The 27,983-nt window shown below is 45.1% G+C and overlaps 2 protein-coding genes across 2 annotated transcripts in view; one reads left to right on the forward strand and one right to left on the reverse strand.

The window, feature by feature from the left end:
• The window catches only part of TYR (tyrosinase), an 82,842-nt gene extending 62,406 nt beyond the window's left edge, over positions 1-20,436 (reverse strand). The window contains exon 1 of the mRNA XM_045020209.1: positions 19,618-20,436. Within this exon, the coding sequence (XP_044876144.1) occupies positions 19,618-20,436 (819 nt within the window). The remainder of the gene's footprint in view (positions 1-19,617) is intronic.
• GRM5 (glutamate metabotropic receptor 5) overlaps positions 1-27,983 on the forward strand; it is a 488,230-nt gene that overhangs the window by 62,301 nt on the left and 397,946 nt on the right. The gene's annotated exons all lie outside the window — the stretch shown is intronic.

Raw genomic sequence — 27,983 nt, forward strand, 5'->3', positions numbered from 1 at the left:
GACTCTGTCCCACCTCTCCCTCTCTATACCCGTTCATAAGCCGACCCCCTTCTCTGGTGCTTCCCTTTTTTACTAAAAAAATTCAGCTTATGAACAAGTATATACGGTATCTTTTTGAGATGGGGAGACCAGCTCTGCATGCAGTATTCAAGATGTGGGTGTACCATGGATTTATATAGAGGCATTATAATATTTTATGGTTTATCTATCCCTTTCCTAATGATTCCCAACATTGTTAGCTTTTTTGACTGCCACTGCCCATTGAGCAGATGTTTTCAGAGAACTATTCATGACTCCAAGATCTCTTTCTAGAGACATAACAGCTAATTTAGACCCTATCATTTTGTATGTATAGTTGGGATTATGTTTTCCAATGGGCATTACTTCGCATTTATCAACATTGAATTTTATCCGTCGTTTTGTTGCCTAGTCACCCAGTTTGCAAGATCTCTTTGTAACTCTTCGCAGTCTGTCTTGGATTTAGCTATCTTGAGTAGTTTTGCATCATCTGCAAATTTTGCCACCTTATTGTTTACCCTTTTTCCCAGCTCATTTATGAACAGCACTGCTCCCAATACAGACCTCTGGGGGACATTCCTATTTGGCTCTCTCAATTCTGAAAACAGATAATTTATTCCTATCCTTTTTCCTATCTTTTAACCAGTTACTGATCCATGAGAGGATCATCCGTCTTATCCCATGACCACTTACTTTACTTAGGAGCCTTTGGTTACGAACCTTGTCAAAGGCTTTCTGAAAGTCTAAGTATACTGTATCTACTGGATCCCCCTTGTCCACATGTTTGTTGACCCCTTCAAAGAATTCTAGTAGATTGGTAAGGCATGATTTCCCTTTACAAAAGCCAGGTTTACTCTTCCCCAGAAAATCATGTGAATCTATGTGCTAGATAATTCTGTTCTTTACTATAATATCAACCAATTTGCCCGGTTCTGAAGTTAGGTTTATCAGCCTGTAACTGCCAGGATCACCCCTGGAGCCTTTTAAAAAAAAAATTGGCGTTACATTAGCTATCCTCCAGTCATCTGATACAGAAACATATTTAAATGATAGATTACATTCCACAGTTAGTAGTTCTGCAATTTCATATTTGAGCTCCTTCAGAACTCTTGGGTGAATCCCATCTGGTCCTGGTGACTTATTACTGTTTAATGTATCAATTTGTTCCAAAACCTGATTCTGTTACTCAGTACACTTGAGGCCTGGTCTACACTAGGACTTTAATTCGAATTTATCAGCGTTAATTCGAACTAACCGCTCAACCGTCCACACCAGGAAGCCATTTAATTCGAACTAGAGGGCTCTTTAGTTCGAATTTGGTACTCCACCCCGGCAGGTGGAGTAACGCTAAATTCGCACTTGCTAGCTCGAATTAGGCTTGGTGTGGATGCTAATCGAACTTAGCAGCTCCGGGAGCTATCCCACAGTGCACCACTCTGTTGACGCTCTGGACAGCAGTCCGAGCTTGGATTCTCTGGCCAGCCACACAGGAAATGACCCGCGAAAATTTGAATTCATTTTCCTGTCTGGGCGGTTTGAATCTGACGTTCTGGTTGCACATCGGGGCGAGCTCCGCAGCACCTGCAACGATGCAGAGCTCTCCAGCAGAGGAGTCCGGGCAATCCCAGAATAGAAAGAGGTCCCCAGCATGGACTGACCGGGAAGTCCAGGATCTGATCGCTGTGTGGGGCGAGGAGTCTGTGCTCTCGGAGCTGCGCTCCAACAAGCGGAACGCGAAGACCTTCGAGAAGGTCTCTAAAGCCATGAAAGACAAAGGATACAGCCGGGATGCGATGCAGTGCCGCGTGAAAGTGAAGGACCTAAGACAAGGGTATCAAAAAGTCAGAGCGGCAAACGGACGCTCCGGAGCCCAGCCCCAGACATGCCGCTTCTACGAGGCACTGCATGCCATTCTAGGTGGGTCTGCCACCAGTGCCCCACCAGTGACGGTGGACTCCGAGGACGGAATAGTGTACCGGGACAGTTCCCCCTCCCTGTTCGCCGATGGGGAAGATGAGGAAGGGTCTTTAGAGGACGGCGCAGGCGACATCGAACCCACTCCCGCTTTCCCTGACAGCCAGGATCTCTTCATCACCCTCACAGAGATCCCCTACCAACCGTCCCCGCCCGTTAACCAGGACTCGGAATCAGGGGAAGGATCAGGCGGTAAGTGCTACAAACAGGGAAACATTTATTTTTTTAAGAAACAGGGATTTATATAAAAAATAGAAATACTATATAAACATTTTTAAATATGAAACTAAACAAACAGCAGGTCTACACAAACAGCAATGGAGCAATAGTCCTCTGGGGATATTTCAAAAAAGCTCTCAGAGAGCAGCTGGAAAAGCCTCAGCAAGAGGTTTCTTGGGAGAGGTGCTTTATTGGGTGCTCCGTTGAAGCACACTCTTCCGCGCCATGCCATCCTCAGGTAGAGGGGGACCATCGCCTCTACGAGCATGGCAGCGTAGGGTCCTGGTCTGTGCAGGGCTTCTATTAACATCCGCTCTCTCTGTGTGCGCCTGACACGCCTCAGGGTGATGTCGTTGTGGAAGTGCTGCATCTAATTAGTGGAATTAGTGTACTGTTACTATTGTGCATGGTAGACTTTTACTTTGCATAAGAATGACCCTCGCTTAACAGAGTTTTACTTTGCATAAGAATGACCCTCGCTTAACAGAGTTTTACTTTGCATAAGAATGACCCTCGCTTAACAGCCACGTGTTCCAGGACTCAGAGGAAAAGCATACAGGGGTCTTTCGCGGTCACTGGCGGGAGATGCCGCATAACGCTCATCTTTTCTGCTTTGCACATTGCCTCCAGCAGGAGAGCACAGCTAAGCACTATCTGATAAGCAGTCTGTACTGTAAGGCTTACCAGGACTTTGTGCAAGAGGGATGCAGCTGTCTCTCCTCGCTTGTGCGCTATCCAGTGCAATCGCGCCGCCAATGAGAGCGTAGTCCGAAATCTCGGACTAGTTCCGAGATCTCCTGAGACTTGGTTCCCTGTTTGGTCTTCTTAACTGAAAATGACTAGACTGTGTTTACTGTTGGCAAACATGTATTTGTTCAAGGAAATCACCTACTTTTTCGCATCACACAGCTTCGGCTCCTTCACGGACTGCCCCGCCATCCCCCTCGCAGAGGCTGGCTCAGATTAGACGCCGAAAGAAAAAGACAAGGGACGACATGTTCCAGGAACTGATGGCCAGCTCCAGAGCGGAGGCGGCAGAGCAGAGACAGTCGAGGGAGAGCCTGTGTCAGCAGCATCGCACACACCTGGAACGGGAGGATAGGTGGCGGCAGGAAGACCAGCAGGCGACTCAAACGCTGCTTGGTCTAATGAGGGAGCAAACGGACACGCTCCGGCGCCTTGTAGATGTTCTGCAAGACCGCAGGCAGGAGGAGAGAGCCCCCCTGCAGTGCATCTGCAACCGCCCTCCAACGCCAAGAAGTCCTGTCCCCCCCTCACCCAAAGTGACAAGAAGGAGGGGCGGTAGGGGCCGTGAGAACTGTCACTGCACCGCAGCAGAGCGCTAATGTACAAGACACCTCTCGCGCTGTAAATCTGTAGAAGTTCTTCCCTTACAGGATCACCCAGTCCCAAATCCAAGTTTCAACCCCCCACTGTGTATAACATTATTAAAAGCGGTTTGCTGTTACTCTCTGTTTCCGTCACGTTTCTCGTGTCAGAAGACTTTGTGTGTGTGGGGGGGGATTTTTAATTGCAGTGCATAGCCCACATTACCAGGGTACAGACTTGGGGGCAGGGTCAACTGCAGGGCACACACAGACTGCAGTCACTAGGCACCAGGGACAGTCTGTGTGGTGTATGCTGCCCCGGGTCTTTCCTTGATGTGTAGGGTCCTGGTGCCTGACATCCCCGAATGTAAAGGCAGGCTTCCCTTCACATGCATTTGGACCGTAGTCACGATCCTCCTCGGTGCCCCGAGCCCCAAAAAGAGACCTCATCCAGGGGCAGATACTCACCCTTCCCCCACACCCCTCACCCCTTCCAACGCCCAAACCCACAGCCGTCATGGTAACCCCTATCCAAGGACGGCACCCCTCGCCCCTTCCTGCAAACCCACCCATCAGTGCACACCTTAACCAGCACAGAATGCTTCCATGTTTCAACGAAGAAACAGAAATGCAAAGTCAACGAAAGATTTATTATTAATTACTAAAACATGTCCTTAGTTTTAAAACGTCCTTGGGAAGTGGGGAAAACTTGGTTTATGATCAGGCTCTCTTAAAATCAAGTGGACAGTCACAGGTTACCCTGCTCTGCGAGGAAACTCGCTTTCAAAGCCTCCCTGATGCATATCGCTTCCCGCTGGGATATTCTCTCAGCACGGGTGTCTGGCTGATCGTAAACAGCAGCCAGGCGATTTGCCTCAACCTCCCAAGCGGCCAAAAAGGTCTCGCCCTTGCTCTCACAGAGATTGTGGAGCACACAGCAAGCAGCAATAACTACGGGGATATTCTTTTCGCTGATGTCAGAGCGAGTCAGTAAGCTCCGCCATCTCCCCTTGAGACGTCCGAAAGCACACTCCACCACCATTCTGCACTTGCTCAGCCGGTAGTTGAAGAGTTCCTTTTCAGTGTCCAAGGCGCCTGTATAGGGCTTCATGAGCCAGGGCATTAGCGGGTAGGCCGGGTCCCCGAGGATCACTGTAGGCATCTGCACATCCCCAACCGTTATTTTGTGGTCCGGGAAGAAAGTGCCTGCCTGGAGGCGTCTAAACAGACCAGAGTTCCTGAACACACGCGCGTCATGAACCTTGCCCGCCCACCCGACGTTGATGTTGGTAAAACGTCCCCTATGGTCCACCACAGCTTGCAGCACCATTGAAAAGTAGCCCTTTCGGTTAATGTACTCGCTGGCCTGGTGGGCTGGTGCCAGGATAGGGATGTGAGTCCCATCTATAGCCCCACCGCAGTTTGGGAATCCCATCGCGGCGAAGCCATCTATGATGACCTGGACATTTCCGACAGTCACTACCTTTGAGAGCAGTTGCTCAACGATTGCGTGGGCTACTTGAATGACAGCAATCCCCACGGTAGATTTGCCCACGCCAAAGTGGTTCGCTACTGACCGGTAGCTGTCTGGCGTGGCAAGTTTCCAGAGGGCTATGGCCACTCGCTTCTGCACAGTCAGGGCTGCTCGCATCCTTGTGTCCTGGCGCTTCAGGGCAGGGGACAGCAAGTCACACAGTTCAAGGAAAGTGCCCTTACGCATCCTGAAGTTTCGCAGCCACTCTGTGTCATCCCAGACCTGCAGCACTATGCGGTCCCACCAGTCTGTGCTTGTTTCCCGGGCCCAGAATCGCCGTTCCACACCATGAACTTGACCCATTGCCATCATGATCTCCACTGCCCGGCGTACCCTGCTTTGTGAGAGGTCTGCGCCACTCTCCTCACCGTGCTGCCGGAGCCTCCTCGCCCGGTTTCTCAGCATCTGACTGTGGAAGAGGTGGACGATAACGTGCGAGGAGTTGACAACGGCCATAAGTGCAGCGATGATCGCAGCGGGCTCCATGCTCGCAGTGCTGTGGCGTCCGCGCTGTAACCGACCAGAGAAGGGCGCGAACAGATTTCCCGCCGGCGCTTTCAAGGAAGAGAGGGAGGGCGGGATTGACGGTTCAATGACGACACATTTTTCCCCCCAGCATGCATTGGGGGGAAATCCCACAATTCCAATGGGCAGCGGGGAGTGCGGGAACTGTGGGATAGCTTCCCACAGTGCACCGCTTCCAAAGTCGAAGCTGGCCCCGTGAATGTGGACTCAGAAGTTCGAATTTGTGTATTTAGTATGGATATACAAATTCGACTTATTAAGGTCGAATCCACAAATTCGACTTAAGTAGATTCGAAATAGTCCTGTAGTGTAGACAAGCCCTCAGTAGTACCTTAAACTGCAAGTTGTCCTATTGAGTAAGCACAGCTGGGCCTTAGTGCAAATAAGGAAAAGGGCATACTGGTCTGTCTTCCTAAATTGTCTCTGCTTTATGCTCTGACACAGCCTCCTTGCGTGAATGTGGGCAAGTTGCTTAGTGTCTGTGTGCTTTATTTCCACATCTGGTAAATAATTATAACCCCACTTCCCTACCTTGCAGGGATATTGTGATGATAAATACTTTGAAGATTGAGATACACTCATACTGTGGCAATGGGGGCCATATAATGATCTTAGATGGGAATATACTAATTAATATACTACAGCATGATTTTCTTAAAAGATTACATTTCAGCTCTGGGTAATACCATCTAGAGTGCAGCTGCTTTGCGCCAATATCACCAATGCACAAGTGCTTTAAAGTTGTCCACCAATCCTCCCCAAGAACAGAGTGATGTTCGGGTGTTGTAGAATCATGGGTCTTGACCTGAGAGGTCATCTAGTCCAGTCCCCTGCACTCAGGGCAGGATTAAGTATTATCTAGACCATCCCTGATGGGTTTGTCTAACCTGCTCTTAAAAATCTCCAATGATGGAGATTCCACAATCTCCCTAGGCAATTTATTCCAGTGCTTAACCACCCTGACAGTTAAGAAGTTTTTCCTAATATCCAACCTCAACCTCCCTTGCTGCAATTTAAGCCCATTGCATCTTGTCCTCTCCTCAGAGGTTAAGAAGAATAATTCTCTCTCCTCATTGTAACCTTTTACATATTTGAAAATTGTTATCATGTCCCCTCTCAGTCATCTCTTCTCTGGACTAAATAAACCCAGTTTTTTCAGTCTTCCCTCATAGGTCATGTTTTCTAGACCTTTAATAATTTTTGTTGCTCTTCTCTGGACTTTCTAATTTGTCCACATCTTTCCTGAAATGTTGTGCCCAGAACTGGACACAATACACCAGTTGAGGCCTAATTAGCGCAGAGTAGAGCGGAAGAATTACTTCTCATGTCTTGCTTACAATACTCCTGCTAATACATCCCAGAATGAAGCTTGCTTTTTATTCAACAACATTACACTGTTGACTCATATTTAGTTTGTGATTCACTATGACCCCCAGATCCCCTTCTGCAGTACTCCTTCTTAGGCAGTCATTTCCTGTTTTGTATGTGTGCAACTGATTGTTCCTTCCTAAATGGAGTACTTTGCATTTGTCCTCATTTAATTTCATCCTATTTACTTCAGACCATTTCTCCAGTTTGTCCAGATCATCTTGAATTTTAATCCTATCCTCCAAAGCACTTGCAACACCTCCCACTCATTATGCACTTACAGCGTGACTGTGAACCACTGATAACTGCTATCTGGGGACAGATTTCCAACCAGTTATTCACCCACCACAGAGTAGCCCCATCTAGGTTGTATTTCCCTAGCTTATTTATGAGAAGGTCATGCCAGACAGTATCAAAAGCCTTATTAAATTCAAGATATACCGCATATTTCGCGTCCTCCTTATTCACAAGGCTTGTTACCCTGTCAAACAAAGCTATCAGGTTGGTTTGACATGATTTGTTCTTGACAAATCCATGCTGACTGTTTATCACCCTATTATTTTCTAGGTGTTCACAAATTCATTGCTTAATTATTTGCTCCATTATCTTTCCAGGTACAGAAGTTAAGCTGACTGGTCTGTAATTCCCCGGGTTGTCCTTATTCCCCTTTTTATAGACTGGAACTATGTTTGCTCTTTTCTAGTCCTCTGGACTCTCTCCCGCCTTCCATGACTTTTCAAAGATAATCGCTATTGGCTCAGATATCTCCTCAGTCAGCTCCTTGATATGGTGGTAGTGCAGTCATAGCATCTTCTATGCATAGCAGCTCTTCCCCACCTCAACTGTTTGCATAAAAGAAGTGACCTGGGGAAAAAAAAAGATGTGTCCAGGTTTCCCTGTATCTTGGCTTCCATGTTGGCCTTGTGAAGACTCATACAACTAACACAAGTTAGGACAAACCTGAGACTACTCTAACCTATGCCAGGAACCTACTTGATACTCAGCCTGCCCAGGACTGGGGAGAATTTAATGGCCTTTGGTAGGCAGGAGATCAGTTTAGATGATCTAATGGTCCCTTCTGGCCTTAAGGTCTATGAAATCTATGAAAATGAAAAAGTGGAATAGTGGCTTAAAAGCTCCTGGAGTTGCACTGTGTGCTCCTCAGCTGTACCCGAGGATCTGGGCCAACAGCTGTATCTGTTTAACGACCCTCTCCCCTACAAAACAAACAAAACAGAAAAACCTTTCTATCCCCACCAAAACACAAAACTCTGTGACCAATTGTCTGCCTTGTCTGTGTGCTTGGTCCTGGCATGTGTGGAAAGTGGATGTGCAACAGAAAACAGGCCACGGAGAAATTCCCAAAGAATTCCTTCATGCTTATTGTATATTTGTATTTAATGAAATAAAATACTGAGCAAGAAGGGCAAGAGGCATCCTGTTAGCATGAAGTGGAAGAAAGTAGGATTGATCATCCTTAGAGGCAGTGTCAAGACCAGATGTATCAGTATCCCCCCAAAATCCAAATGGCATTTGATTTATTTTTTAATAATTAATCTTATTTTTCCACCCTTAAAGCCCCCTCTTATGTCTCTAGGATGTAAGTAGATGGGACATAGACTTTGTTACTCTCTCTCTATAGCAACACCTATGCAATTCTGTTGTCCTCATTATGGTCATATGAGTGTAACTGAGAGCAAACTCTGTCCCTCATGTTTGTCTGTCATATTTTACCTTTTCTGCAGCGAGCTGTACCTTTTTGACACATGCAGTGCCATACATTATTACCTTTAACAACAAACAATATACTTAAATTTGACTGGTGATGGGGCCCAAACCTCCCCCAAAGAATCCGTGCCTTGCACATAGAAGTTCAAAATAGGCTGGGAAGGTAATCGCTAACTATGATCATGACAGTGCTCCAGGCGGTCAGAGTGGAAATGTGGAATGAGCAGCTTGGATAGGCATGTAGTGAAAGGTACAAAGTTTGCTAGTACAGATAGGCCAGGGGTGGCCAACCTGAGTCTGGGAAGGAGCCAGGATTTACAAATGTACATTGCCAAAGAGCCACAGTAATATGTCAGCAGCCTCCCATCAGCTCCCCTCTCCCTCCCCGGCTCCAAGCGCCTCCTACCCACCCGCAGCCCCACTGATCAGCGCCTCCCCCTCCCTCCCGATCAGCTGTTTCGTGGCATGCAGGAGGCTGGGGGGGGGGGGGAAGAAGTAAGAACAGGCTCAGGGGAGGGGGCGGGAAGGGGTGGAGTGGGGGCAGGGCCTGTGGCAGAGCCAGGGGTTGAGCAGCGAGCACCCCCCGGCACATTGGAAAGTTGGTGCCTGTAGCTCCAGCCCCACAGTCAGTGCCTAAACAAGGAGCCGCATATTAACTTCTTCTCCAGAGCCACAGGTTGGCCACCCCAGAGATAGGCTCTAGAGAATTCCCAGCACAAGCGCTTCTAAAAACTGGGAGAAAAGCCGAAGGCTATTAAAATAAAAAATCAGAAGCCAAAGAGAAAGTCGTTTGCTTTGCAGAAGGTAAGATGTGGCTTTTGAACTTCAGGCTGGGAGAGAAAGGGAATCCTTGCTCTTTTCAGTTTTATTTGTGCTTTTAGTCCTATGTACTATGTGATGAGGTTTTATTAATGTTGTTAAAGCTAATGTCACTAGTGAGCACAGCTTGTATATGCCAATATTAATATCTAGTATGACCAAGTAAGGTCAAGTATCAGAGGGGTAGCTGTGTTAGTCTGTATGCACAAAAACAACGAGGAGTATGGTGGCACCTTTAAGGAGTATGGTGGCAGATTTATTTGAGTGTAAGCTTTTGTGGGCAAACCCCCCCACTTCTTCAGATGCAGCTTATGCCCAAATAAATCTGTTAGTCTTTAAGGTGCCACTGGAGTCCTCGTTGTTCAAGCAGGGTCAGTAAATTATAAGAGGGAATGTTAGGAGAACACTTTCAGGACAAACTGCCACAAAATATAAAATATACGCAAATAGTAATACTTAGCTGTTACGGAAGGCACATTCTATTACAGGGCACATTCTATTTTATTAAATTTTTAAAAACCCTCTAAGTTAAAAGATTATTATTTAGGATGAAAAGTCAAGAATTTTAAAGTTAAGAAATGCCAGATTTACCATTGCCTGTTCAACCTTACTGAACCTAATGCACATGCCGCAAGGGGAGAGACCATTTTTAATTAGATGATCACATGCTATTTTTTTCCCACGGGACCCCTGCCTTATTCAGTGCACAAGATGGATGCACAAGGGGTCAGAATGAAGGTTATGCAGGCAACAGTAAAATAGGTAAATCCTAACTTTTGACTTCTTGACTTTGCAACTAAATAAGGCCAGCACATACTAGCTACTCCACTGATTTACATCAGCTGAGTATCTAGCCATAGATTCATGGATCCAGCTTCTGCTCTCTGTTTAAAAATCAGGAGTAAATATAATGCAATAAAATGTGTGAAAAAGAATGGAGATGAAACAAGTATCAGGCCTTCAGTGTTCAAGGTCAGAGCTGCATGTTCTGGGGGGAGCAAAATCAAGGATGATCCAAGTTCAGGCACCACTTCTCAGAAAGACAGAGGCAGATCTGGAGGAGCCCTAATGGTAAAGTGAACAGTTTTTACAGATTATTGTTAGTATTATAGTAATGCCTGGAGGCCCCAACCAAAATCAGGGCCCCATTGTTTAAGGCCCTGTAGAAACACCTAGTAAGAGACAGTCCATGCTCCAAAGAGCTTCCTATCTAAATAGACAAGACAGCAAAAGATGGGGAAAAAAGGAATTGTTGTATTCCCATTTTACTGAGCTGCAGAGAGATGATGTGACCTGCCAAAATTCCATGGGAAATCTGTGGCTGATCTGGGAATCCAACTCAGAGTCCTCAAGTCCCAGTCAGGTCCTTTCACACACAAGACCATCCTTCCCCCCAGTCTTATTTTTGAAATGTATCAAACAAATTCATCTCTGATGTCACTTCATTAACTTCAGTTGGGCCTCGTGTGTTAAAACTCCTAGGGCTGCTGCTGTGGAGATAAGAATGTGTTGCCCTGCCAGGGGTTTCATCCCAACACCTGGATGGAACCGCATTGGAGTCCATGGGGCTCTGCAGCAGCTTTTAGAATCACAACCTAGGATGGTGAGAGAGAGACAGTCAAATCATAAATAAATGTAGGACACTCGTATGCACTGGGATTTTTACCATTATTCATTCTATAAATAGATAAAGTCCCAAATATTTCCATCTGCCTCTCAACCTAGCCATCATTACTTGGCTGGCTGCTTATAAGCAGTCCAGCAGAGGGGGGATGCTTATAAGAAATCAAGTCGCTCTGGGTCAAGAAATGTTGATTTAAGAAAAGAGGAATGAAAATGACTGTCTGTGACTTTCTATCAGTTTTGAGCCACAGATCAGACAATCTGGCCTTACAATTAGACTGGGTGTCTTTCTAGCAGTGGTATTCACTAGTTCAAACAAAAGTAACGGACCTAATGCAGAAATTGTTGGTGAGGTTCTGTGGCCTGTGAGATGTAGGAAGTCAGACAAGATGATCATAGTAGGCCTTTCTGGCCTTAAAATCTATGAAAAATAGGCCTTTGTCACCCCCCTTTCTCCTAATTCAAGATCAGGCCTCCCTTTTAAAAATTGCACTACTGACGTTTTTCTCTTTTGGAACAAATGCATAGATTCACACTGGACAATGCTCACTCTTTGCAAGGCCCGATCCTCAGCAAGCAAAAATCAGTGCCGCTCCATTGAAGTTGTTAGGAACATACACAATAGCTGCATTTATAGAAACAGTTAATAGATAGAGTGCCAGTAGATGGCACTCAAGAATATGTAGCGTAGTTCCTGGGTTTAATAAAACTTCTTGTTGTGCTCTGGAAATGGGTTCCTTTGTAGAGCGCTTCATGTCATCTCTCAGCACAACTCAGTGAACTTTGCTAATTTGCACCAGCAGAGGAGCTGACCCCAAGAAAAAGGGTCTGATTCTCCACACTTTCAAATGGAATATTAAGGTTAGGAAATATTTGTAAAAGTTTGGTAGCATTTACTGTGACTCTCACACCTTTCTTTAAAGCTGTTGGCTTTTTACCTTAACCCTTAGGCCCTGATTCTGCAGTTGTCTCTCTGCAGACAGATCCCTACACCCATGTGGAACCAATTGTAGGACTGGAGCCTTAGACTTTCTTCAGTCTTGTTTTAAACTTTTATAAATAGCTTATTTTCTTAACTGCAAATATTTCATTTTTTAATGCCGGCATTATTTGTGCTAATTCTTTAAGGTTAAGCCAATGAGAACAGTGACATGCACTGCTTACAAACATCAAGCCAAAGATCTTATGTTAATTGTGATAAATATTTTCTCAAATACATGGGAAGCTGTTCAAATATATACCGATCTACTCATTAAAGGCAGAATAAACGAAGGGCTAGACTGAGCCTGTGCTCATTGCCTTCATTGGGGGTGGTGCGTAACGCAGCCTCTCAAATCTTTCACTACTCCTGCCTGGCTCCCAGGGGATAACAATTCACACCACCTCTTTGCTAGGTATACATGACTGCACTTCCCTTCAGCTCCACTGGCCAACATATTGAGTGGAGAGAGCCCCTCCCCACCTGCTTGCGTGGGAGTGGGAGTGGGAGTGGGACTGGGCATGCAGCCGCAGCTGTCACCTCACACCTGGAATAAAGATGCCTGGAGGCTGCCCAGGGGTATGACTCTGCATGACTGCATTAGGGCCTGGCACAATTAAGCCTTCATTAGGTGGCATCCAAATGCAACTCACTCACCAAACGTAGGGAGATGCGAGAAGAATCCTGAGCTATTGGGAAACAGATCTAACTGAACTTTGGCGATCCTATGACGATAATATCCTGTCTTTAAAACCAAGCAAGGAACTCTGATAGAGCTTATGCATATTTATACTCGATTAAGAGCACATGAAGAGCTCTTTCAAACATTTGTGGGACTGAAAAGAGAGATTAGCAAATGGACCGAATAAAAGAAAAATGTAGAAGTAAAACTTCTACCAGGGCATAAGGTGACAAATTATCTTCAGTCTATGAATTTCTGACCTCTACGGCATATGCATAAATTAAAGGCGCTACTGAAAGTGACAAGACTGACGCAAACCCAACCTCTATAAGGTATGTTCTCCATGTTCAGTGAACTCTGGTTTAAATTCCTCCCTATGCAGAGGAGCAGCCCAATGCCTGAGGACATCTTACCTCCCAACAGAACTGGGGTTTGCTAGCATGGAGTGGATATTTATTGCAAATCACTGCCAAAATATTAGTTCACTCTTGCTGGTATTTCCCTTCTGGTTTGCTAGGGTATGACGTTGTGCTGCTTTTCTGGTGCCAGGCCATGCTTCTTTGGTGTGGCCAGCCCTGCACCCCAAATGCACACTGACCCTGTCTCCTACAGAACAGATCCCTTTTCACTGAATTATTAGTGTGCATTAGCATTGATGAAAAACCTCACCTGGGAATTTCTAAATTTCTGATCATTTCTGTCATTGAGGTTTATTTTTTTTACTAGGTTTCTTTACAGCTACATATGTGGGGAACAAACTAGCAACTATAGGCCAAAGTCTCCTCCAAGATGTGAATCCAAAATAAATCCGGTGAATGAAATCAGTGGGATTACTTTGGGTTTACAGCCATATAACTGATGGGAGAATCTGGCCCACGCTGCTTGTTTGGGGGCTTTCTTTCTATTCATTTCTCTGTGGCACATAGAGCCTAATCTCCACGGAACACAGCATGTAGATTCATTTCTGCTTGGCATGTAGATTCTAATCTCTCTGTAACACAGCATGTTTCAGATTTAAAATCCCTGTAAGTAGACAGCAAGGAGACTAATCTTCATGACCACCTGATTGACAGCTACTTGCTCACAAACAGCTGTCAGGGGTTTATTTTTTCCTTTTGAAAATGAACCTGTGCAGCAGATATGGTCTTAAACTTATTGGGTTGTGAGTTGCAGTCAGAGGCATAAGCAGTTTCTGAGATATGGGTACCTGTGGCTAGGGCCTGAGCCGCAGCTTCAAAGTGCTGTCTAGAGCACTACTGTGAGCCCCGCTTGCCTGAGTCTGTCAAACCAGCCTGGGAATCTTAGCTTGCTTTTGCTTGCTCCAAACCGCTGTGTGGATATATCCCTTGGCTAGTGCCCTATGCTCTGGAGCATCCTTCCTGTCCTGGTTTGGTCACAATAGCCAAATAAGCAGACAGCCCTGTACAAATATGTGAGATGAGATGTGAGGGGTGGTTTGGTTTTTTTGTTTGTTTGTTTGTTTGTTTGCTAAGCAGATATCTTTAAAACAATGCTTGCAATTTTATTCAATATTTTAAAAAAAATCTGCTTTTAACCTAAGAACACTTACCCTCTCCCCCCACCCCAAAAAGGGCACAATAAATAGTGGAGCAAAGGAGGATTGGCTCTTTTTTTGTTTGGTAACTGGAGGGTGATGGATTTTTTTTTTTTTAATTTACAAGTTTTGAATGTGGGTAAAAAATAGTGCTTGGAATGATGCTCTGGTGGCCACCTTAATTATCCATCTCTGCGATAAATAGACTGCGCCTAGTCCTTAATTAGTGTGCCCAAGTATCTCACTTGCACACCCCAGACAGGGGTTGCTCACCGTTGCCGTCCCCAGGCACATCCAGGGTGGAAAAATACTACTGTACTGATTCAGCAGCATTTTATACACATTTGCACAGGTGTAAATGTCTGCATGGAGTGCCGGGGTAGTGGAGAATCGAGCCCAGGGTGAAGACCTTGCATTTCTGTGACTGAAAGCAGAACTTAATCCAGTCTGGTCAATTACTTCCTCTAGGTCAGCCTATTTTTCAAGATGCCAGAGTACACTAGGCCCAATCCAATCTAGCTGCTTTCCATTACGGGAGCGGGACAAAGCAGCCAATACTAGCGACTCCAGCTAGAATTTATACTGTATTGACTTATTTTGTCTGCAATGTACCTGGCACCCAAACCCAATCGAATATAACGTTCAATCTTAATAAACAGAGCCACATTCTGCTTTTACTTTCACCAGAGTGAATCCTTGGTACCTCCATAGACTTTAATAGAGTGACTCTAAATTTACCCCAGTGCACCAGAGAGCAGAATGCAGACCAGAAACATTCAAACAGGGCACAGTGCTTATTTCTATTAGCCAATACGTTAACTTGAAGAACTAACCCCCCCCCCAAATCACCTTTCCAACTTCCACGCAAAGAGTCGGCTTTCTTTCTCCCTTGCCCCGGATTTGCATGAGATTGTATAGCTCAGTACAGCATTAATGAGTGCATATGGGTTTTCTTTAAGACAAAGAAATCTAAAGGCCATAGTTCAGCCATTAGTTACAAACACCTGCAAGGATAAGGTAAACTCTAGAGGGGAAAAAACCACCATATTAGCTGTTCCTAACAGAAGCAGGAGTCAGAAGTCTTTCTTAGATGATAAACATGAGGAAAAAAAACCATGGACAGATAATCCACTCAACTAAGTGGTAGCAGTCGCATGCTGAAGAAAAAAAGTGAGAGGAGGGAGCTGGAATTTCAGCATGCAGGCATGGGTATCCATGTTGCCATAGCAACTTTGCAATGGAATAAAGTATTTTGCTCCTTTCTTTAGAAAGAGATGCTGTGCTACAAATAGGCACTTTACATTTTTTAAAACAAATCCATAACAACCCCTTGAGTGTGCCACCGTGTCTTAATTTTCCTAATGCTGCAGAATCCGCAGTCATTATTTTATTACATTTTGAAAGGGCATTGTGGATTTTAAAAGGACACTGTGATACTTCTTTATTTTAAAGTCATTTTTAGCTGTTTCTCTTCTCTTCTCTATCATTTAGATTACACTATTAAAAGCCTGAATTCCTACACATCTCTCAACCCTCCACCCCCTTACTAGTTTGTCCTTTGTTATTTGAGTGGCAGTGCTTTGGCAATCAGCATACTCTGCACTAGATCTATGGCTGCCTTCCGGCTGAATCTGAGACTGTTTGTTTCCTTTTAGTTTTATGGAATGAGACTCTGATTCTAGTGTCAGACTAAGGCACTTCACTGACTTCAGAGTTACTCCATTGTAAGTAGAGCTGGTTGGGAATTTTCTGACAAACCTTTTTATGTCAGAAAATGGCAATTTATTGAAGCCAAAATTTTTCATGAGAATGTATCTGTTGTGATACAACTTTTGTTGGGAAAAAATGTTCAGGTCCAGGAGGGAGGGAGCAAATGACTCACCTGAGAATGGCCCAGTGGTTAAGGTGCTCACCTGGCACGGGGAAGACCTAGCTTCAAGTCCCTAGTCTATCTGATTGAAAGCAGGGACTTGAACTTGGACCTTTCACATCCTGGATGAGTGCCTAACCAGTGGGATATGGAGTCAATATCATATTTCTTTTCTTTCTTTTTTGGGGTAAAAACCTTTAAAGATCTTGGTTTCATCCACATGCAGAGTGGAAAAAATGGTGGGGGTCTGGAATACCATTTTCTACCCATCTCTAATTGTAAGCCAGAGTAACATTTGGCCTCAGAGCTACTAAAGCAGTGGTCTCAAATGTATTTGATCATGCCCCCCCACCCTTCTGTCCCTTATGTCCTCCCACAAGTGCATATACCATCACCCAGCTCTGAAGGCAGAGCAGAGAGCAGCAGCTGCTGGCCAGGCACCCAGCTCTGAAGCCAGCTCCACACCAGCAGCAGTGCAGAACTAAGGGTGGCAATGTGAAAAGTGATATTTGTCAATATCCCTTTTCTCAGCAGAGTTAGTGCCCCTTTGCACTTACTTCTGCACTGCTGCTGCCACCCTGGTGGCATCCTGCTACCACCTCCCGGTGAGGGATTTGGGGGCGGGGGAAGGAGAGACCAAGCCTGGGCTTCCTCTTGGTGAGGGTTTGAGGGGATGGAGAAGGAGAACCCTGGGGTGGCGGGACTCCGGCTGTCAGCCCTGGGGTGGCAGGGCTCTGGCTGCTCCCTTTATCCCATCCCATCCCCTCCCCTCCCGGCTGTGCATGGCCCTTCTGCATGAGCCCCAGCCGCCCCAAGGCTGACAGCCAGAGCTCTTTTTCAAAATAAAAAAAGGGAACACAGCTCACCCCTCCCTCGACAGATTCCCGTGCCTCCCTTGGGAGCCTGCCCCATAGTTGGAGAACCACTGTACTAAAGGAACATCAGTCTAACTTGTATCTTGACCACATGCTCCCCAATTCAAAACATGATTCTACTATCTTGCCATTGTAGTCAGGGGCGGCTCTAGCAATTTCGCCGCTCCAAGCACAGCGGCACACCGCGGGGGGCGCTCTGCCAGTCGCCGGTCCCGCGGCTCCGGTGCACCTCCTGCAGACGTGTGCCTGCGGAGGGTCCGCTGGTCCCGCGGCTCTGGTGGACCTCCTGCAGACGCATGCCTGCAGAGAGTCCGCTGATCCCGCGGCTCCAGTGGACCTCCTGCAGGCATGCCTGCGGGATGCTCCACCGGAGCCGCCTTCCCGGTGACCGGCAGAGTGCCCCCCGCGGCATGCCGCTCCAAGCACGTGCTTGGCGTGCTGGGGCCTGGAGCCGCCCCTGATTGTAGTTCAGGAGTAAGTCCACTGACGTCAGTAAAGTTACACATGGGTGTTAGAGGAGAATCAGAGCCATTGACTTCGAAGTCATAGTTAGAACTGGTTTGAAAGTTTTAACAAACAGGCACTTTAAAAAATATTACCAAGTGACTTACATGCCTAAACCTCATTTTCAAAAGTGATTTGGGAAATGTTGACAATGGGACTGAGGTGCTTTTGGAAGTTTTACCCCAAAACTAAACATTTTTTAAACATGCTGCACCCCCTCTTCCCCACACCAGTGCTCTTGTGCTCAAGACATACAAAGACTTTACTTTGATGAGATTTGTCTTATAAGAGAAGCTTTCTTCATTTATAGGATATCTGAATGACAGCCAGCCTGAAATGGTAAATTATAGAACACTGCTGGTTTTTAAATGTACTGTAGCAAAGCTTTTATGTGCTCAGACACTACATCGATAGGGAAGCTATACATATTTAGCTATATCAGCCAGACCTTTGAAAGAGTAAGCAAAGCACCCCTCTCTCTCACCCCTCCTGCTTTGTAGGAAACAGTATTGCGTACATGTGGAGACAGCTAGAAACTAGCTAATCCTGTAATAATATCTGCACCCTGTTACTATTGACCTGTCATCCAGTGTGCTATATATGTCTTAATTAGACTTCACACTCCACAGGGCAGGCACAATAGGCCTGATTCTAGTTTCACTTGCACCAGTTTCACACTGGTGCAACTGCATTAACTTCATGTTATTCCTGGTCTAAACCAGGAAGAAATCAGACGCAGGTCTGCTGTATTCTCTGGGTGAGATCCTGGGTCCGCTGAAGTTAATGACAAAATGCCCACTGACTTCAATGGAGCCAGGATTTCACCCCATGTGTTTAAGTGCCACATGCACATATGGGACTATATAAATAAAGTTCAGCAGGACTTCGCTAGTTGGAATGAGAAAACCACCCTCTGAGACAAATGACATCTTTCTATATATTGGACCAATTTCGGTACTTTTACAGTTCTGAACTGGTGTCAATCCAGAGGAATTCCACTTACATCAATACTCTGATTACACTGCTGAAACTGAAAGGAGCCATTGCATCAGTTCAAAATACAAGGGCAGATTCATTGGTATATTCTGACTACTTTGTGCTACTCTGGTGATGCAAAGCAGCCACAAATCCAGCTTACCAGGCTGGCGTTAGCCAAGTTTGTCTTTGTTTTGTGACACCAGAGCATCACAGAGCTGCTGGAGCATATTGGTGAATTTGTCCGACAGTCTGTTAAATCACAGAAACAAAGGACCAGATCCTCAGTTGGTGTAAATTGGCGTATCTCCAAGTAAGTCAAAAGAATAATGCCAGTTTGCACCAGCTAAGGACCTAGCCTTTAAAGTTTTAAACTCCAAAAGTGCATTGCACTAGGACACCACGATGTATATTGGATGCACATCAGCTAGATAAATAAGCAAGGCTCTATTATTTTATAGATTCAACTGAACTGTGTTTGAAATGTAGGAAGACTCCGAGTGCTAAATTCTTAGCCCCTTTTTAACAGGGAGATTAGCTTTTATTTTTCTTTTGAATAAATCACCGGACTTTATTTGGAAATGACTGCTGTGAACAGCATCGCCAATCCTTTTGGGTGCACTAAAGACTTTTCACTTTAAGCTAGATAAGCTTAATTGGATAGTTTAAAAATCTTGGCTGGAAAAAGAGGTTGTGAGGGGGCAGGGGGTGGAAAGCCTTTCAGATTGCAAAGCACATTGATGACAACTCCGTGCCTTTGTTTCCATTGCTCAGACACTAACACTGCCATGAAGAGGCCGTGAGCCAGCGACTTGCATACAAATGCCCTACTTTCTCTTAGCTGGATGTCTGTATCCAGCACTGTTGCTGGATGTTATGCACCTTGCTTTAGGAGCTGTGATGCACCCAAAAGGTGATTTATGATTTTTTTTGGTGAACTAGATTTCCTTCTTGCCACAAGTTGATTAGCATGTAATATATCAGATCTCTTATCATACTACTCTTCCAGCCCTCCCTCCCTCCCTGCCAGCCAGTCCTTACCTGCCACGAGGAGAAAAAGGATGCTGGGCTGAGTAACTGAGGGTTAGTGGGGTGTCTGCCTCCCATCAATTCGTCAGTGCAGACATCGCAGCCTTCGGCATCTCGCCAGTCCCAGTAAGGGATGGTGAAGTTCTCATCTCCTGTGATCTTCTGGATCTCGTGTTCCCACAGCAGCAAGAACAGCCGATGCCAAGGTAGAAAACCTGGGGCTTCATGGGCAAAATCAATATCCCTCCATATGCCTGACCCACCCAGCAAGGTGTCATGAGAGACGTAGTAATGCATCCATACGAAGAGGTCGTAAACGTTGATGTTCCTGAACATGGGGGTCGAGCCATTGTTCATCTGAGCATAGGTGCCACTGGCGATGACGTAGTCCTGGCTGGGGGTGTGCTTTGCCAAGTTGAGGTAGGCAAGGAACTTATTCTTCTCTCTGTTACTAAGCTGGAAGATGCTTCTTCTCATGAGCATCCTCCTATTGGCACAGTTGGGCCCTGAGAAGCCAAACCTGCATTCCCCGCAGTTGAATCCCATAAAATTGCTGTTGCATTGGCATGTTCTGTTATAAAACACAGCAGGCCAGTCCTCTCTGTCATCCACCCCTGTGAAGGGGAACTGCGGCCCGAGTGGGGCACGGGACAGAAGGATTTCCTGGCAGGAGCCCCTGCCCGAGAGTTCCCCACAAGGGGACCCATCCCGAGCCCACAGTGGGCAACATTCCTTCCTCAGCAGGCTCTCTGAAGATGCACAGGCTCGGGGGAACTGCCCAGATGAAGGCTGCAGAATCCCCAGCAGGAAACCCAGAGCCAAGAGACACATCCTCACACAACAGCAGGCAACCTTCAGTGCTGTGGCTCAGTGCATGAATAGATCTAACCCCTGCCACAGCCCTGCATATGAAAGAAATTTTTCCCCTCTGGTGGGAAAGTTTCACTCCTGACTTTTTTTTTTTTTTTTTAAAACCGTGCACCCTTCAATCTCCTTCGCCATCGACTACACGTACACACAATTCTCTGTTAATCTGATTATCACATGTTCTGGGTGAAATCCAAGTGACTTATTTTCCCCTGGCCCTTTAGCATTCAACATACACAGACTTATTATAAGCAGTCATCTTCTGCCTGTCACATGATCCTTTTCCTCCGGCAACTGTAGACCAAGTACAACTTGGATATAGAAATAGTGACAGCCGTTTAATTCCTTGTTTGCTTATGTGCATTAGAATAATGATTTGGTTTAAAAAAAATAGATGAAGCCTGTTGAATTAAATAAGCACAGCAAATCTCTGGATTAAAATAAACTTTATTAATTTATTTTTAATCTATCCCTCTCAATCTGAGACTCATAAAATGACCCTATTAAAATGAGGCTAAAGAGAGTGTGAAAGTAGGATTCAGTGCAGAATTAAGGGTTTGGTTTTGGTGACATGTGTTCAGACTGAAAACACTTCTCTTCCTCTTAGCCTGGTTCACTGCAGAATAACGTCACAGCATCCTTTCTCTGACAGAAGGTCCCATTATACATGTTTAGGGGCAGGTCCTCATCCAGTAGCTATATTGAGATCAGTGCAGCTATGATAGTTATTCTGCATGCTTCCTGGCTTCCTCCATTAGTAAAACTTTGTAGTAGGGAAATTACATGGAGAAAATTACAGGGGAGAGAGTCAACCTGGGACAGCGCTGCAGCCATCCATCCCCTGATCTGGAAAAGGGACCATGATTTCCCCTGGGAGGGAGTCTGCAGACACTGGATCTACATGCTGTAACTGATGCTACATTGGCTGTGTTCCAGACCATCCACAACCCCTTTCTTCTTCTCCGCTGGCCTAAGCAGAGCCTAGCTGTGCTGCATGCAGAGTGCGGGAGTGTCCCCTAAGCTTGCTTTGCAGCAGCACTGCAGTCATACCACTGTGTGTGGATGGGGGGGAGCCTTCCACTGCCCCTAAGCTGCTGGGTGAATCGCACATTTAGAAATTTCCCTCCGTCTTGTCTTTTGTGAAACTGGGGTTTCTTGTTATTGAGGGACATTTTTTTAAAAGCAGGGGGATGGGATTACCACTGACTGAGGACTGCTGAGAGTTTCCGTGTGGCTGGAGCATCAGCCAGGCAGGGCAAGGGAGAACTTGGCTGGGAAATGTTGCCTTTTGCTGGAATCAGCAGGTCATCACATGACCCTGCCGAGGAGCACGAGGCGCCTTAATCCTGTTGCCGTCTATGCTCCAGCAATGCAGACAGATTATCACAGGGTCTCTGTGGGCTCGGAGCCTGCGGTTTGGGGTTGCTTTTTAAATTGCTTCTAACCCCACTGACGTATATCGTGCTCTCTCCATTATTCATCTTTCCTTTCTCGTGCTAGGCTTGTTGTACATTGCATGACAGAACTGCCACCCATTTAGTTTTCGGTATCAGGATGCTTAGGAAACATGTGCAATTCCATGTCTTTAACTAGCTCTGCCAGGTTCGCTGGTGTAGAGCCAGATAATTGAGAAGACACACAGAAAACCAGGCAGGAGGGGGGCTGGCGAAGGCTCTGAGTGGACGTTTCACATTGAAGTGCAGAGAAGAGAGGTGCATACACACACGTGTGTGTACGCATGCTTACTTTAGAGATAATGCTGTTTTTCGTATTCTAATGGAGTTCCTTGTTCAATGGTCAGAAAAAAGGTGAATCTGAGGCTTTACCACTGTTCCCTGACACCACGTTTCTGAAACAGCTGATTTGCAGGAGACTCCGTGCGCAGAGTTTAGGCTCCAATGGGACAAGTTATAAGCTTGTCTCTCTCCCCAACAGAATCTGATCCAATAAAATATAGTACCTCGCCCAACTTATCTCACATTGAATCAATGGCAGGATCAGCACTAGAAGGTGGATTTCTGGTCCCATGCTGTAACCTCTAAGCCATGCCAACCCATATGTTGCTCTCTGAATTAATTATGTGAGCCATACTGTTAGAAACCAAATTGCACAATCAAAATAAAGAACTATAGAGATCGCACGAGAAGTCACACTGATGTGCAGAAATAGCTCTTGATGCCCACTGATTTTCAAATCTGTCCAGTGTGCTTTCAGCCCATTCTACTTCCTTTAAGGGAGAAAATGAAAATATATTTAGACAGGGACATTTCTCATTTGGAAAAGGTCAGTGAAAATAATTTCAGCTCCAAACTGCTGACATTGCAGTAGTTCTTGTTTCGGTTTCATGTTTCTAGTAAAATTACTATATGTTCTTAAAGCCTTTTAACCTGTGTGTCATTGTGCTGATGCTATCTCTTAAAATCATCTTTTTAAAAAGGTTTTTAGGCAATTCTGTGCCTTAAAGTTTTAATTGTCTCCTTGGGAGCTAAATCAATCAATCTGGGATGGTGAAAGGGGTTTGGGAATCACTCTTGCAGTTGCAAAGGGTTTTATCACTGATGATGATTCAGTATAATGTTGGATAAAGGGATGTCAGAAGAACACAAATGACTTTGAGAAAGTTAGTGCAGACCAGGTACAGTAGAAAGAAGAATCACATGGGGAAAGAGTTGAAGGTGTGGCCCTTTGAGTGACACAAGTAAAAGGAATTCTTAGGCAATGTCTTCACTACACAGCTTTTAACGACATGGCTGTGTCGCCACAGCTGTGCTGCTAAAAGTCGTGCAGTGTGTAGCCTCTGTTTGTCGGCGCTCCTGCCTACTAAAGACTTCCACCCCCAACGAGCGGCATCCACGTTGTCGCAGGAGAGTGCTCCTGCTGACAACGTGCAGTTCACACTGGCACTTGTCGCGGCAAAACTTTTGTCTTTCGGAGGGGAAGGGGTTCACACCTCTGAAAGACACAAGTTTTGTCGTTCAGTTGCCAGTGTAGACGTAGCCTTAGGAAGGAAGAGGGAAAGAGTGGGAAGGACAGCATGAGATAACATAAATAGGTCCAAATGGTGCTGTCGGTTGCACAGGTGTAGTGCTACTCCCTATTGGCTAGATTCTGCACCCTTACTCAGTTCTGGAGGACTCAGAGATGGGCCCTTCTGGCATTATAGTCTGACCTCCTGCACATTGCAGGCCATGGAACCTCGCCCACCCACTCCTGTAATAGACCCATAGTCTCTGGCTGAGTTACTGAAGTCCTCAAATCATGATTTAAAGACTTCAAATTAGAGACTCCACCATTCACACTAATTTAAACATGCAAGTGACCTGTGCCCCATACTGCAGAGGAAACGAAAAAAACCCAGGGTCTCTGCCAGTTTAACTCAAGGGAAAATTCTTTCCCGACTCCAAATATGGCGATCAGTTAGACCCTGAGCATGTGGGCAAGACTCACCAGCCAGACACCTGGGAAAGAATTCTCTGTAGTAACTCAGAGTCCTCCTCCTCTAGCATCCCATCACTGGCTAGTGGAGATACTGGCTGCTAGCAGTCGCAGATCAGCTATAAGCCATTGTAGGCAATCTCATCATATCATCCCCTCCATAAACTTATCAAGCTCAGTCTTGAAGCCAGTTAGGTTTATTGCTCTCACTGCTCCTCTTGGTAGGCTGCTCCAGAACTTCACTCTGCTGATGGTTAGAAACCTTTGTCTAATTTCAAGTCTAAATTTCTTGATGGCCAGTTTATATCCATTTGTTCTTGTCACATTGGTACTTAACTTAAATAACTCCACTCCCTTCATGGTATTTATCCCTCTTATGTGTTTATAGAGAGAGCAATCATATCTCCCCTCAGCCTTCTTTTGGTTATACATTCCTCTGACCATTCTAGTAGCCATTCTCTGCACCTGTTCCAGTTTGAGTTCATCTTCTTAAATGTAGGAGACCAGCAGCTGCACACAGTATTCCAGCAGCAAAGAATCCTGTGGCACCTTATAGACTAACAGACGTTTTGCAGCATGAGCTTTCGTGGGTGAATACCCACTTGCATCTGAAGAAGTGGGTATTCACCCACAAAAGCTCATGCTGCAAAACGTCTGTTAGTCTATAAGGTGCCACAGGATTCTTTGCTGCTTTTACAGAACCAGACTAACACGGCTACCCCTCTGATACTTGACAGTATTCCAGATGAGGTCTCACCAGTGCCTTGTATAATGGTACTAACACTTCCCTATCTCTACTGCAAATCCCTTGCCTGACGCATTCTAAGACTGCATTGGCCTTTTTCATGGCTGGATCACATTGGTGGCTGATAGTCATCCTGTGATCAACCAATACACCCAGATCTTACTCCTCCTCTGTCACTTCCAACTGATCAGTCCCCAGCTTATAGCAAAAATTCTTCGTTAGTCCCTAAGTGCAGGAACTTTTGAAATGGTGTTGTCACATGCTGAGTGAGGGTGACAGAAAGAGAACAAGATCTGTGTGATCAAGAGTGCAGTTTGAGCCCTAGGATGGAAAACAGAGACAAACTGGGGTGATAACATAAGTACAAAAGTTTGAATCCAGATTCTATTTCATCCAGAACTCCAGTAGGTGGGTGGGTGAAGAATGGAAGGTTACATAAGATTAGATAACATTTTGATTCTATTTTTTCAAAATAAGAGGTCCAAGCCATTACTGAGTGGTATACAGGTAGCCCAGTATGTTTACATTACACACAATTAGGACTAAAGTATTTCATTTGTACTTAAAATGTCATCTTAAGGTAATAAAATAAATCAAATCTCTGGCTGTTCAGTAAGAGGACTTCACCAATTTCATTATACTAAGCAGGACTCTTTACCAAGAAGCAGATAATAAATTACCGTGATCCATCTTTTTAGCCTAAAACAAATACCTACAGACCTATAGAAATGATATTTGGGAGATGAGGCGTAAACACACTGGTTTAAATATATGAAAGGAGCATGCTCCTGGCAGAGAAAAGAGTCTGAATGTTAGAAGTAATCAAGTTTTACCTCCAGACCAGCATACTAATGTCCTGCAAGCATAGCTGATGACCTGATTGATGTGTACTCAATCATGACTGGAGAGATGGGTCCCTGCTCTAAAATTCAAGGCAGACAGAATTCTATTAAAACCTAGGTAGTGCCATCATTCAAATAAATTGTCCCAAATAGGCAGAGAAGAATCCAAAATCTGGTTGATTTCCAAGGAAGAACAAGCCATCAGAGGCTAAATATTACAGGAGTCGTCTAGGATTAGAGGAGTTTTGATGAAAACAAGGTTTATTAGGAAGCACTTGTGTGATAGTCCAGATGAAGTCAGGTATAAAAAACTATGCAGAAAAGGAGTCAGGCTATGCAGAAAAGGAGCAGCCGTAGTCAGAAAGTAACACAGCAATATATTGGTTCACATGGGGTTTTCCAGGGACCAACGGATGAAAAAAAAAGAAGGAATTTTGATCTAAAAAGGCTGGGTTTAAATGGACTCAGGGCCATCTGTACAATGGGTGTCCCAACATTTGCAGAAGGGTTGGAAAGACTTTGGCTTACTAGTTTTCCATAGACTAATGAGCAACTCCTGGTGTGTTTAGTGTGTATTTAAATGTTTGTTATTTTTGTTTTCTCTGTATTGCTTTTACTTTAAGAATAAATGTACTTAGAAAGAGCTGTGTGGTAATTTGCAACTCCTGGTAAAAACACTGTCATTGTCCTCTGAGAGCATTGAACAAGAGCTGGCTTTCAGGGAGACGGAGGATGGCAGGGGATTGCATAGCCTTAAATCCCCCGGTCAGAAGGGTGTGGAACAATGATCCCGGCCCATAGACAGGTGATGGCTGGAAACCTGACTGGGCACTCCTGGAGTGGGCCACAGAGAGGGAGGATACAGGTCCAGTTACTCTGAAACTATGACAACAATCTCCAGTGACTAATGCTCACCTTGCCTTCACACGCAATGGCCTAGTGAAATGTAGGAAGTGTAGATGCAATAAACAGTGGATATGTACATTTCTCTGAGTGTGTTTAAATACCCTCCCAATTTACTCATCATCTGCCCAAAGTTTCTTATGACTCCTGATGATGCTCATGAGAAGAATATTAATAGTTCTTCTGTGTTTGTGTGTTTGTAGGGAATGCTGGAGCAAGAAGAATAACAACATTAAAAAGTTTGGGTCAGTTGATCCAAGTAGAAGTAAATTGAGCTGTTTGGGGGGGAAAAGGGAAAATATTTGACTTTTTTATTTTTGAACATTTTTTTTTCCAATTCTTGTTTTTCAAAATTCAAATAATTGATGTTGAAAAATGTTTGCATTTTGAAATTTCCAAAAATGTTATCTATCTTTAAAGTTGGTCAAAATAGGGTTGGGGGGAGGGGGAGACAATTTGTGAAAATGTCATTGTAAGTTCATGGTGATAAATCAAATTTTGAAATTTAAAAGTTCTGAAACTTTGAAAATGTTAACAAGCTGTAGTCAGAAAAATCTCATAGAGTCAGAATTTTAGGGCCGAGGGGACCACTGGATCACCTAGTCTGACCTCCTGTATATCACAGGCCACAAACACCACCCAGCACCTGCACACTAAACCCAACAATTGAAATTAGCTCAAAGGTATTACAGCCCACAGGAAACTAGACTATTATGCCACATAAAGAGAATAGGAGGGACTGAAGTGCACCACTGGCCCCAGGCCAACACAATGGCAGGAAAAGGATTAATTGAGATATAACCAGATAATCCTGGAAAGTGACCCATACACATGCTGCAGACATAAACTGGAACTGAGGCCCAGGGCTGCTGAGCCCTACCATCACAAGCAACCCCATCATTCAATCATACTCCTAAATGGTCCATCTCGCTCTGAAAACCATGTAAGTTGTTTGCCCCCACAACTCCTATTGGGCGGCTGTTCCAAAACCTCACTCCTCTCATGGTTAGAAATCTTCTGATTGCCAGCCTGAATTTGTTCATGGCCAGTTTATATCTATTTGTTCTTGTGACATCATTGTCCTTTAGCTTAAATAGCTCTTTACCCTACCTGGTGTTTATTCCCCTTGACATATTTATAGAGAGCAATCATATCCCCTCTCAGCCGCCTTTTCGCTAGACTAAGTAAACCAAGCTCTTCCAATCTCCTCCCATAAGATAGGCCCTCCATTCCCCTGTTCATCCTCGTAGATCTTCTCTGCACTTGTTCCAGTTTGAATTCATCTTTCCTGAACACGTGTGACTAGAATTGTACACAGTATTCCAGCTGAGGTTTTACCAGTGCCTTGTACAACAACATTAATGCTTTTCTAGCTCTACTGGGAATGCTTCACCTGATACCTCCAATGATCAGATTTACATTTTTCTCAGCTGCATCACATTGGTGGCTCATAATCATGCTGTGATTGACCCACACACCCAGGTCTCTCTCCTCCTCCTGTTGTTTCCTGCTGATCACCCTCAGCTTATAGCACAAATTCCTCTTCTTAGTTTCTAAGTGCATGACCTTGCACTTTGTACTATGGA

This window comes from Mauremys mutica, chromosome 1 (genome assembly GCF_020497125.1).
Source record: "Mauremys mutica isolate MM-2020 ecotype Southern chromosome 1, ASM2049712v1, whole genome shotgun sequence".
NCBI lineage: Eukaryota > Metazoa > Chordata > Testudines > Geoemydidae > Mauremys > Mauremys mutica.